This window comes from Vanellus vanellus (genome assembly GCF_965231255.1).
Source record: "Vanellus vanellus genome assembly, chromosome: 4".
NCBI lineage: Eukaryota > Metazoa > Chordata > Aves > Charadriiformes > Charadriidae > Vanellus > Vanellus vanellus.
The window spans coordinates 26,427,619-26,440,901 of record NC_138909.1 but is presented as its reverse complement, the minus strand read 5'-3'; the positions used below and the strand labels follow the sequence as shown (position 1 = coordinate 26,440,901).

Here is a 13,283-nt window from a genome sequence, read left to right as displayed (position 1 = left end):
CTCTTTGCTTTGGAAACGTGAGAGAAGTTGATAAGTGACCTGGTGCTCATGGCTTTATGAAATAGGTGCTTGCTGTCTCTCCTGTACATACTGTGCTGACCTGTACCTCCCTGTTGGCCTTGCTGTTCATGGGTAGCATTCACTGGGATGGAAGAGGACACCTCTGTCTTTTCTTCTCTGACTGGGACCAGGGAGGAGAACTCTGGTGTCAGCATCTTCCCTTACAGTTTGTAGAGTCTTGGTCCTTGGCAAAAAGGGTACAACATGATGGTCCTCTTACAAACATGCAGAGTAGCAATGAGACCTCAAAAAAGAGACCCCCTTCCTCCTGTAGATATTTTTGTGAAGCCTAATTCCCAGTTCCCCAAATGAAGTTACTGGTAAAAGCAAAAAGAATCTCATATTTCCAGAAGTCATCCTTGACCTGGTCAGTGTGACAGCCTATTCCCATGGGGTAATAATTTCTTCAAAACCATTAGTGCTGGAATTTAATTGTGTAACTTGATTATATTTGAATCTGTGTTACATCTTTCTTCAAAATCAAGCATAATAGTGTTTAGAGTGGGACAAATCCAACGCCTGCCTCCTCCTCTGGGGTCTCACCTGGTAAGTGAGGACCTGTGCAGGGGATGGACGCTGTTCCGTAGCAGCCAAATCTTCCTCTGTGTCTCAGTAAGTCGGGTGGCCCTGGTAGAACCTTGGAGTGAGGAGAGCAAGTTTTGTGCTGAAGAGTTTCTTTGACCCACCATTCCCTCAGGTCTTCCTTGCACTGCACTGCAGGAACCTCTGCACCAGGCCATTCCTGCAAACGCTGTCAAATCCTAGGCTTTCTTATTTTTGAATATAAGAATTCTCCCCTTCCTACAGACCTCTGTACCTGATGGAATATGAAAAGAATGTATCTCATATACATACGTGGGAATGAAGTGGATGCTTTGTGCCATGGATTTCCTAAGCTCAGCAAAGCCCTTGGGCAAAGCCATTTCAGGAGATGGGCTCATGGCCATGTCTGGGGTTTGTTATGAATTTTTAGAGTAAATTTTAGAGGCATTGAAAACTATCTTTTTTTTCCACCTCATTGAGTTTCTCCTATTGAAACTGAAGACCCTGCAACTGCAGAACTTTCAAATTGGATCACATCTTTTTTCTTTTATTAGGTTTTAATGCATAATAAATATCCAAATGTACATATTCTTCAGTGCTGGAAATGGAAGACGTTTAAAAAAATTAAGGAGCAATTGTGCTTAGCAGTGTTCTTGGGGGCCAGGGTTTGTGTGTGGTCCTTGCTGAATTCTCACTAGATGGCAGCATTCATTCATGTAGGCTGTATTATATTAAATACCAAAACGAAGGCATGGAAAAATGTTTCATAGAAAAAATATCTAGCAAAAATGACATACCAAATGTGATTTGTATTTGAATTAATAAAAACTCTTACACTAGAAAGCAGATCTTCTAGCTTGTTTGGAATTTATTGTAATCTTACATTAAAAAATTAACATTTTTCTGCCTTTCAACATATATGCGTTCTAATTTGTGACAGAATGAGAGTGCTTGTGTCTGATTTAATAATGAATGGTGATACAACGTTTTCAGGACATTAGGTAAAAGCTGCTGCAGGTCAAATCCTGCTTCTTTTGCTCATTTGGCTAGCTCTTCTGACTTGAGTAAAACTAGACTGATAAAAATTGTGAGCAGGATTTGAGCCTACGTTGCTCAGAGATTGTTATGAATTGAGTAGACTTCATTTTTTTTTGTGTTTATTATTTCCTTTTATATGTCTGTCACCTCAGACAATAAAACTAGGCTGGGGTTCTTTTTGATGTATTTCTCACTTTCTAGTAATTTTGATTTGAGGGTTTCATGCACTGATAAGATATTTCTATGTTGGGTTTTACAGTGGTAAAAACAAGCAAATAAACAAAACCTGCCAACAGAAGAAGCTCGTATTAAAACTAAATTATGAAGATATTTCTAACCCATATCAGAAGTTTTTTAGGCACTTTCATTTGTCTTTTATTTTAAAGTAAGAATTTAGATTAAAATTTGATTCCCTTAACCAAATCGCTCTGGAAATACAAGTAAGTCCTATGTTGCCTATTTCAAAGACAGGAAGCTTGCTGCTGGAAACAGTTAAGTGGGAAATCTTAGGGAAATACTAAGCACAAAGCACGATTTAAGAGAAAATTATTTTTCTATTCTTTACTCATTAGAATCTGGAAATTATAAACTCGCTGTATAATTCTACAGCTTTACAGTAAAAAAAGTCTTTTAATATTGAATTTTACAGGTTTTGACAGCCATTCCTTTAAAGTCATTTTGTCTTCACCACTACTAAATTCAACCAGATATTTCCGTAGCAGCTGCCAATGGTAAATCAATATAAAAGGTGACTGAAGCGATGATGTGGGGTTTTTCCTCTGCTGCCAGTTACAAAGTGTGCTCGCTTCCTTTTGGCAGCTGTGTGACGGGCTATGTCGGGGAGCGGTGCCAGTTCAGCGATCTGGAGTGGTGGGAGCAGCAGCACGCCGAGCGGGTGAAGATGCGCAACATCACCATCACAGTGTGCATAGCAGTGCTGGTCCTCCTGCTACTGCTGGGCTTCCTGGCTGCCTACTGCCACAGGTAGTGCTTCCAAACACACGCTGTGAATGTGCGGCACAGGGACCGAGGTGCTGCTGACTTTCACTCATGGCTCACGGCAAAAGAACGTGAGCTGTTCCTCAGCTGGTGGAAAGCACCATATCATCCTTGCTACTCTTTTGCTTTTCAGTAATTGGTTCTATGAATAATTCAGAAAGTTCTGGCGTGTCCCTTGCCTGCAGTACTCGCACTGGTGTTAGTGAGTGACATATGTCTGGGGGCACGAAGAATAGACCTTATTAGGTTTGAAGATGAGCCGTAATTTGTATTGATGGGAGAGTTCAGGAGCCATGCTATTTACTTCTTCCTTGGCTTCCCATAAGAGCTGTAGATGTCTGAAACCGTCATGGTAGGGTTTGGCTCTTCTCTCCTAGCTATCCCATTAATTTGGTTTTGCTTCCCTTTCAGTGTAGAGTGGCACCTGAAAGTTTCCTTGCCATTGGGAAAAGCAGCGTACTAACCTTCTGATAGCAACCTTCCACAGTGACGCCTCCAGCAATGGATGTGAAAGCAGTTTTCCTGGCAGTAGAAAGAGTAAGACCAGGGATGTGAGCCTAAGGCACATCTGTTGTAAAAGTACTCCCTGGCGTCTTCCATGGCTGTAACGAATTGTGCAGGTTTGGGATTCTTCTCGTGGCAAAAAGAATCCCTTCGGTCACTATTTAAGAACCCAGTCTGATGTGAAATTAAATGTCATCGATGTCTCTTGGACTGGAAAGCATTTAATAAGTTAGAGTCTTTTGGCCATGACCTTGGCAGATAACTGTTCTCAGATTCATGTTTAAATGGATATTTATACTTAAAAGTAAACAAACAAAAAGCCAGACAGGAGCCATATCAAGAGGCTTCTGCTGCATGCCGACCTGCCCGCCGTGCGCAGGGGTTTTGTTTACGGTTTAGGCTAATTTTAAAATTAGACTCTCCTAGCCATAAAAAGTTAAGGTACAAAAGAAGTTAACTATGGAAGCTAATATTTGCCATTCTTATTTAATGGTTCCTAGCATATTTAGTCCATAAAAGTAGAGAAGCTGCCATGTTTCTTATTTTCTATTAACTGATGGTAGACGTCCAGACTTAAAGCTAAGCGCAGCCTGGTTTGTTCTCATGACCTGGGATTCAGAAGATTAATCAGTGGAGTGATACCCACAGGATAGACAACTTTTGAGATTCTTACATTTCCCGTATAAACTGTCAGGAAAAATAGCCAGAATATGGCTGGGTTTAAGGTATGAAGATACTCATTCTCTTCCCTTCCTCTCTTTTTTGTCATTTTTTTCCTGATCAGCCTTTCTTTCTTGCCAAATGCTTTTGATCAATATAACTATTTACCTCAACAACAAGTTTTCAATTACGTGCTTGACTTAATTTGTACTGCAGTTATTACTAGCATAATTAGATCAAGATGAAACCACTGACCTAAAATCCCTATTTAACTGGAATCTTGAAACCAGTATTTGGGTTGAAATTGCTATACTGCTTTTCACATAATCTACTGTATTTTGAAAAGTACTGATTAAGTCTGTAAGACCTGTTCCTTCCTCTTTAAAATGGAGACACCCATCTTCTTTTAATTGGAGGAAATGAAGTTGAGATGTACACCTGCCAGTTTGAGAAATGTGTAAACTGGAGGCCAAGAATACCAAATTATTGGGTTGGTTTGTTCAATGACTGTGGTCTGCTAAACAGCATTGTGTTATTCTTAATGTTAGGTTTATGTAGTCTGACTGTATAGTATGCCGAGTTTCCCATCTTCCTTGGGAAGAGAGGAAACAACTCTTTTCCAACCAAAACAAAAAATAAAATCTGAATCGCAGATTTAACACCCGCATCCCTCCACCTCAATTGGCCAAGGCTGTGCAAAAACCGACTGTAGGGCTGGGATTAGGATTGAGAAATTCTTGGCCTCTTGCCCACGCGCGGTCAACTAGATTTCACTGCCTCGTCTGCTTGCGCTCAGTCGCACACGAAGACTCCCGTGCTCGCCAAGTCCATCTGGCATCTGTTACTCTGCATGCTGTAAAGTAAGATGTAGAATTAGTAGTAGGGCATCCCGCTGAGGACCGTGCCTGTGTGTGAGCCCTGTGCAATGGATTTTATAACTCTTGAGTAACGGGCTCGAGTTTTGTCAGCACTATGAGCTACAATGAAGAATGGGCACATCCAGGTGACAAAACAGCCACAGCAGCCTTGCCACTGTGTCAAGAAAAGCAAAAATGGACTAATTTGCCTTATTTCTCAGCATTCTGCTCTGTGGATATACCCTCAGATCTGATACCTATTTGATTTCACATTAGGAGTCCTAGTGTTATCCTCTACTGCAGACTATTACTTTTTTTTTTAATGTTTGAATAGACAGGAACACGTTATAGAGAATCTGGGGAGAAAATCCATGGTGGAGACAGGTCTGTCTTGTTTCTAGCAAAAGGCAAATTTTATTTACATTGGATTTTCCTGACGAGAGCAACATATGGCAATTATTGGAGATGTACTTTCCCAGTTAGTATATGAATATAATACAGAAATAAACGGAAAATTCCTATTTTCTTTGTCACATGTCTATTAAATTTAATTTAAAATGAATGAGGCTTCTGAAAGTTGAAGAGTGTAACAGCAATTTTCTTAGCTGATGTCTAGGAGGAGAAAAAACGTGTATGTAAAGTCAGTAGAGATGTACCAGTTTGAATCTCAAGCAGTGTAAATCAACTGTTTTTCTTATGACCGTGTTTTCTATGTTGGGGCTTATATGGGCTTTTAACACTGCCTTATATGTGATTGCTACTTAACTGCAAAAATAACAACTTTTGAATTTATGGAACTAGCCACTTAGAGCTGATTATTTGTATCCTTTTCCAACTCCAGGTTGTACTCTTGGCTTTTTTCCTCTTGAGGTAATTCTGTTGGTCATGCTTTTTCCTGGCAGTGTCTTAGTTCCAAGCTTTTTGAGGCTTTCAATTTGTTTATTTCATGGTAATTTCTGAATTATTTTTTTCATAAATGGTGCAGGTAAATGCAGAAGCGACTTTCATAATTGTAACTATCAACGGTGTACAAAAACACAAACAGATTTTTATTCCTGAGCTTTACCCACAAACGCTGTTCACTTTATTGGCTAAAACCTAAATCTTTATAAGAGGAATGTACTACGCCCCTTCTGTAAATGCCTATAGGATAATGTGTGAAGGGAAGCAGCATCTGTTCTTCCCAAAGCGAAAGATTTTTTTTTTCCAGCTTTTGTTCTGTTGCAGGAGTCAAAACTCGTATAAGAAGAATCTCTATGCAGCAGTGGTAAGAGATGCGAGCAGCCGCGCTGACAATGAGAACGTGACACCTACTAGCAGCGAGTCTCGGGTAACTATATTAATGCGGAGTGGCGAGGGAAGCAGGAAGGATCAAAGAGTGTTGGGGATCCACTTGAGATTATCCATCAAATAATTCACATCTTAAATATATTAAATAACTGCTAGAGTCATCAAGTGCTTTGCTGTGAACCCTAGTTCATCTTACCTCATTGTTATCCCTCGAAGTTCACAGCTGCCTGGATGTATTGCAACCATTAGCCAGTGTTATTGTTAGCTTTGAACACAACAGTTGGGGAACTGTGTTCTAAATTAAGGAAATGGCAATGTGATGACATGGCATATCACAGAGTTATTTTCACAGGAAAGTATGCCCTCAGTAAAAAAGGCTTCTTGGAAGCCAAGTATTGTGTGTGCTACATGAGATGTTGAACTTTATTTTGGGGGTTGGTGAAGTTAAATGTCTTTGTGTTTGAGGCTGCTGCCTTGTAAAGAAAAACAACCAGGATGTTATTGGGAAATTTGGGAGGGAATATAAAATACAAATTCTGCACTGGTGTAGGTAGAAATGCCATCGTGATCTGGTTGTACTGGCCTGTTTCGGTTGTCATTTTTGAAGTTGCATCAGAGAATTTGGCCCCTTAAGGTCTGATCTAAGGACCGGATTCTCTCTGGCGTTAAAATGACATTACACTGCTGGGTGACAGCAGTTGAAACTTGAAGTTGGCAAAAGTGACATAACTGGCATCTGTGGCTACTTCTGTGCCCAGTCTGAGACTCCTTTCCCAGAATGGCATGACTTACCGTGAGAGCTTGGCTGCACATGCGTATCATTCGGCTCAGAGTAAGCTGCTGGAATGCAGGTATCGCCATACTTGTCCGGGTAGCATCACATTAGCTAAGCAGCATACGCCCTTCAAAACAAGCACAGTTAGGCCAGTGGAAAAGACTACCGGCAGTGTTTATACTCGTACGGGATGGGTGATAAACTCCAGTGAAGCGCGCACGTTTTTACTGGGGTAACTGCACGCATGTTTTTCTAATCCAGGTGTTACCGCAAGGTTTTAAAGCCTTCCACACCCAACTACAGCCAGAAAGGTAGAAGAACCACGTGCGTAGTAGCCACGGTCACAAAAGAATTTGACTTTAAACGGCCTGCTCCAAATCTCTGAGTCCAGAAAGAGATGAGTTTGTTCTTCTTGGGAGTCTGTTTGAGGGGTTGAATATCACGGAATATTTATAGTGCAAATCCAAGGATTTTTAATCAAGCCAAAGAAGGCCTCGCAAATGGTTTAGATTGAGTGTCTGGCAGGATTTGTGAGTGGGTAGCCCCTGAAACACATTATCAAACATATGTTAGGAGTACTGAATTGTCTTGACCCTGGTTATGGCATTGTTCCTTAGGTGGTCAGCTGCATACTCCTGAGGACCTTTGTTCCGCCAGGTATTGGACAGCAAATGTGCTGAATTGCGGCGATGTCATCATTTGTTCACAGCAGAGACGAAAACCGCAGCTTGCAAAATATCTGAGGCTGGGAAAATCGGAAACATTTGTTGGGACTGAGAACAGCTCGTTGCCTGGGAGCAGTGGTCTAGGAGGCCTGCAGCTCATCAGCTCTGTCCCCCCACCTGCTGTTGTCCCCACAGTTAATGCTAGTGGCCAATGACATTTTTGCTGAATATAGGAGTAATTAGGCAGCTAAGCGATGGACTGAATCAACAAAAACAAATCCAACCTACTCCTCTATGACACACTCGTGTTAAATTTCACCATGCATTCTTGCACTGGGAGACGTCAAATACATTAATAAAGTAATTTATTGTAAGTGGGTTGTTGCAGTCTGGAAGAGGAAACCACTGACCCTTTGCTAATTATTGCTGCTTACACAGTAATGGATTCCTGTGGTTTCATGCATGTGATTTTCTCTGTGCTGATGCAGCCATTGAGTGTTGAGTTCACAGTGGCTTCATGCACGCGTGCACTCAGGTTAGAAACTGTAGAGCTGCCAAAAAGCAGCAGGAAGTCGTCCATTTCTGCTGTTCACTTACAGTGGATTATTGGGGAGCTTTATGTAAAAAAAGAGATTATACTTCATCGGGGACAGAAAACTCGAGAGCTCCTCAACTCTTAAGGTACCGGGGTAGGTTTTTGGGGCGCTATTGATTTACACAGCATAAATAATCCTAATGAAGGACTTCATGTGGGGACTGGATGATGTGTGTGCAGTAACTGTAAAAAGATGCTGAAATTCACTCCTTTTGTAGCCCACAGTGCTACTGCTCATTTGTGAGGCTGGGGACAGGGAGTGCAAAGGCTTCCATGTTCTTGCCCGTTTAGGTGAGTGTAGAGGATAACGAGGTTTTACGCCATCAGACGTATCAAACGATAGGTATTCTGCTACTGAAACTATAGCTATAAATTGTCCAAGTGTCATTCATTTTTCCCTTTGCTTCTATTCTGCCAAGTGAGGCTACATTTAGCTGAGGGTATGCCTGGGTATTTTTTCACATTTGTATTAGAGTTCTGTAAGCCAGGCTGGGTTTGTCCTAGGGATATGTAAGCTTCGGTAAACTTTTGCACAGATCTGGATTTTGGTGCTATTCTAAGGCTTTTCATCCAGCAAGTGTTCTGCTTTCCACAGTTAAAGATACTTTGCAGAAGTGTGGGTAGCTGAATCTCCTCCGGGGGTCTGTCACATGTGGGTTAGCAGCTGCAAGCCTACAGATTTTATGCAAATGAACTGATGCCTAAATAGTCCCACCTGCTGCAAGTGTGATCTATCCATATAAATCCCCCAATTATCCACCTGGACCACTGAATCTGCCAGTCCTTCTGTTGGAACATCTTATTTAGAGACATTTTCTCTTCTTCCCTGTCCCTGCAATTTAAACATCCCCTTTCTACTGTGTTTCCCTCTTTCTATGCTATTTCAGCACAGTGCTTCACATTGCTTTCCTCTACCCCTGTATCTTCAGTTTTTCCCCTGGTCTTTTCAGCATGTTCCCCCAGAAGGTCCCATCTTCTGCTTCCGAGGTGTCACTTCCACTGTCACTGTGGGATGATGGAATGGCAGACCCCGGGTGGTGCTGACAGCTGGAAAGGGAGGCTCACTTCCTTCCCTGTGTCTGACAGGCTTTCCTGCTGTCTGGTTGCGCGTCTCTCTAATGCTTTAAAAGCGGCCCTCAGTACTATGGAGAGGGTTGATGTCCATGTACTTTTGTTCTTGCCTCAGGAAAGGTTGTTTTGCAAGGCAAGAGAATGGCCAGTTCTTTACTAGACTGGGACTACGCACTTTCCAAAGAAAGACCGGGGCTGTCATCAACTCAAATGTTTAATTATCTGCAGGGGAAGGGTCAGCCCAGAAGCCGGGATGACCTTTTTCCCCCTGCTGTGGTTGGAGTGTGTGGCCCTTTTAGTTTGCCTCTGGGGTTTCAGAAAACTGGTTCTTTTTGTATTAATTTTGGCTCTGTATATTTTGTGCATATTGTATGTATTTGCAGCTTGCAGTTGTTCAGGAGTGTAACAGTTCTCTGGAGACTAAAGCCGTTGATCTAATTGAGTGCGAGACCGCAGATCCTCATCCTGCCTGTCCTTCAGAATATGGTGAGTAGGATTTCCTTCCTTATTAGATCTCTCCTCACCTTTGTACCAGCAGGAGCAGCGGCTGATAGAGGAGACAGAGAAATCAAAATTATATTTCTGGCCTGTTTATAGCTGCCGTGCGCAGCAGAAGCCGTGTTTGTATTGCTGTGAAGAGACCATTCGGCCCTTCGCTTTGCAGATTACTCATGAGAGATTACGCAACAGTGCTTTCACACTCATAAGAAGCCATATGCTTCTCACGATAGTAATAATATCACATTTTTACATTTATATAGAACTCCACAGGTTTGCTTCATAGCAAATGAGTTGTGCCCATCATACTGATGGGGAATGTGTATCCATGGAAAGATATACTTTGACAGTCCTTATTCATTCAGGCAGGATAACTGACATGGTGTGAGGAGTCCGGGACTCCCCAGAAACCTTTTGCCCTGTGGCAGCAACTGCAGTTCTGCTTTTGTGTTAAACAAGGTGTTTGGCTGCCTGGGGCGTGTTTGGTGCTTAAACAAAGATGAGATGAATAAAGGAGATGTGCCTCCCACCCCTGGTGCAAAGGCAGCACAGAAGCACACCACGGGCTTCCATGTCCCACAGGTTACCAGATGGACCACTGTGAGTTTTAGGAAATGCTGCCTTATAGATGGCAAGTGAATCTCCTAATTGCTCAGATGGTGAGAAATGGTGGAGAAAGACTCATACCCTTAACGGTTTGTCTTATTTACCATATATACCTCCTGACTACAGAAATTACAAGAGAACCCAGTTTGCATCAGTCATTTAGAAATACGCAAAGACAAATGTTTGAGGGCACTCAAATGGACAGGCATCTTGCAAGATTTTCGAAATTGCCCATCCTGTCCTTAGACATATGTTGGGAAATCACTTTATTCATCACTAGAAAATATGCCTCACATTTACTTGGTTGGACTAATATTGTGAACATGTGTAGAACTGTATCACCCAGTGAAGGAAGCCTGATGTTTCCCATTAGAAGGCTCTGTTTTCATTTATAGTTTTATCAGATGCAGCTATTGGAACAGAAATTTCGCGTGACAGATGTGTGATTTTTTTTTTTTCTAGTTGAAAATTTTAGCAAAAGTGGTTTGACCATTTAAGACAACAAGACTGGTAAATAATCTGATGTCTTTTCTAACTTGTTACAGAAAGTTCTTATACCATGGCAGTGAATAATTCTTTTGACTTTGGAGCAGGGGGTTTAATTTTGCCAGGCAGGTGGTCTTGTTGTCACAGACATGCATTTTCCTGTTCTTGTATATTAAAACAGAAAACCATGATATTTTCCTAGGACGACCCATTTCTTAAAATCTGAAGAAAGTCCTTGACTTTGCCTCTGTTTTTTTTTTTTCTTTTTCTTCTTTTGACAAGAATTGGTTTTGCAATTTTCTGAACTCAGTACCGTGCTTCCTTTCATAGCTTTCCTCTCTCAAAGCTGACATTAGCTTTCTTTTAGCTTAGTTATTGTGAAACTTCTCAAATGGCTTTCAGTAATACATACCCATTTTCTCCAGTGGAAGAACAGCCTATAACGTATGACAAAGCAGCAGAGACTTTGGCAGAAGAGGCGAAAGAACAAGGCTGTCGACAAGAGGTTCCTGTTGGTGAGAAATCGTGTCAGCCCATGGGGGCGGCGAAGGGCCCTCCCCAGGCTCTGTGGAGCATCCATCCCAAGCCCCTGCTGGAAAGAGAGCCCTGCGAGCTTGTCCCAGCCAGCCTGCTGATGCAGCCAGACTAGAAGCAGCCTGGGTTTGAGCGGCAAAAGGAGGAAGGATGAAGTCAGTAGCGAACGGGAACTCATGAAACGCTGAAGCAACCCTCATTTTTGCGATAAAATCTGCTCGAGGAAAAAAAAAAAAAACCAACACAAATCAAAACAGAACAGAGAAGTCCTTGCCACTCCTTCCCTGTCGTCTCCACTTGGAAGAATTACTGTGAGCAATGTATTAGCAATGAGTACTCTATAAGTATCACTTTAAGGGTCACCGCTGCTAACTTCATTAACTGCCTGCTAAAAGGACACTGAGGGGAAAACAGACTAGAGAGAGATTTGTCAGAGATAATGCTTTCTAATGGAGTTTATTGCAAGTAGTGGTCTTCACACATACACACACAGAGTCCAGAAAACTGCCTAGAAAATGGGCCACAAGTACAACTGCAGAGAAACTGGAATGGAAGATGAAGCAGGAAAATAAGTTAAAAATGACTCTTTTTATTAAAATATTGTTCATGGACACATTAAGCCTCTCCCCAGCACCGCTGTCAGGCCAGTGTAACTTCTTGGACTTCACCAGAGATATTCTTGTACCTGCTTCTGTGAGTGAATGCCAAATGGGGTCTTGCATTTCTCAGGTTTGGTGGGCTGGAGGATTGTTTGTGAGCATATGGTAATAATGATGGTCACATCTATTAAGTGAGAGGTAACATCTGAGGGGGAAGGTGATTCTTCCATTAAATTTTCCAGTCTACGCTGGTCCTTCAGAGCATTACAGGATTGTTTCTGGACTGAGGCAGTCTTCTTTCAGCCCTGCGAGGAGGCATGTGCTGGAGCTGTCCTTGCCTCACAGGAGCGTGGCTGGCAGCAAAACCCGGTCCATTAGTTAGGACTTAGTGTGGGGAAGGAAGTCCAGCCAGTTGCTGCTCCAAAAGAACGGGAAGGGTGGGACAAACAAACAAAAACAGACCTCAGCTTGGATTGACTTCCACGTAGCTGATTTGTGCTGCCTGATAAAATCCATGGGATCAGTTGGAAAACAACACCAATTTTTCTTGCAACTGGGTTTCTAACAGCTACAGCTCCCTTCCAGTTATTTACTAAGAACTAACTCACTTATAAAGCTCTGTTCTATACAGAATTGTAGCTTAGTTGTTTATCATCTCAAGTGATTTTCACCAGTGGTCTTGACTCCCTAAGGGTGTTTTCAGAAGGTTTTGGAAGATAGATATCTGGAAATCAGCTATATGACTAATGAAGTTTTAATTGTAGGGGATCTCTCAGTCCTCTGTCTTTAAAGCCTATTACTATAACTGTCGGACACCTTCTTTAAACTCTGCTACAGTGTCCACCGCTAGTGTTCCTTAAAATTCATTAGCTGGATAATAGTGGCAAATGTTATTAATTTGTGTGCTTACCATCCCGCCTTTTGGTTTTTTACGATCCTGCCAGGAAGGTATGGGATGTCGTCATTTGGTTACCAGGTCTGTAGGCCAACGATGGGAAAGTGTATTGAAAGGCTTTTACCTCTCGTCCAAAACAGTTACGTGCTGGAGTAACTTTGCAGAGTCGGTTCTGATTTATGTTGGTGTAACAGTCAGAACACTGAGCCCAAGGTGTCTGAATTACAATAAATATAATGGTCTGTTGTGTAGAGAGTTGTCATTTTGTTATCTTCTAAAGTGTTTTTTGCTAGTGGTTTTGAATTGCTGAGTCTGTTTTCTAATCACATCAGTTCTGAATTCGGAATGAACTTGTAAAATAGGCATTTACAGAGGTTAGCTGGAACCAGTAGCAATAAAGACGCGTGCTTTTGTGTGAACGGCAACAAGGGGGCTTCCATGGAAAGAGAAGTGGTTGAGCAGAGTTGGCATACTAAACTGTGTTCGGGAGAGAGGAACCACTCGGCTGAACCATTAGTATTTGGTAGATTTTATTTTAAGTTCAGCATAGTTTAATTTCATTACCATTATTAAAAGCATCTTGTTTGGATTCCTTGGTCTTTCACAGT

The 13,283-nt window shown here is 41.9% G+C and overlaps 1 protein-coding gene across 1 annotated transcript in view; it reads left to right on the top strand.

The window, feature by feature from the left end:
• The window catches only part of EGF (epidermal growth factor), a gene marked incomplete at its 5' end in the record, with an annotated part of 64,353 nt that extends 51,895 nt beyond the window's left edge, over positions 1 to 12,458 (top strand). The window contains 4 exons of the mRNA XM_082482771.1: positions 2,461 to 2,625; positions 5,889 to 5,991; positions 9,441 to 9,543; positions 11,073 to 12,458. Of these exons, the coding sequence (XP_082338897.1) occupies positions 2,461 to 2,625; positions 5,889 to 5,991; positions 9,441 to 9,543; positions 11,073 to 11,296 (595 nt within the window). The 3' untranslated portion in view covers positions 11,297 to 12,458. The remainder of the gene's footprint in view (positions 1 to 2,460; positions 2,626 to 5,888; positions 5,992 to 9,440; positions 9,544 to 11,072) is intronic.
• Between the last annotated feature and the right edge of the window lie 825 nt (positions 12,459 to 13,283).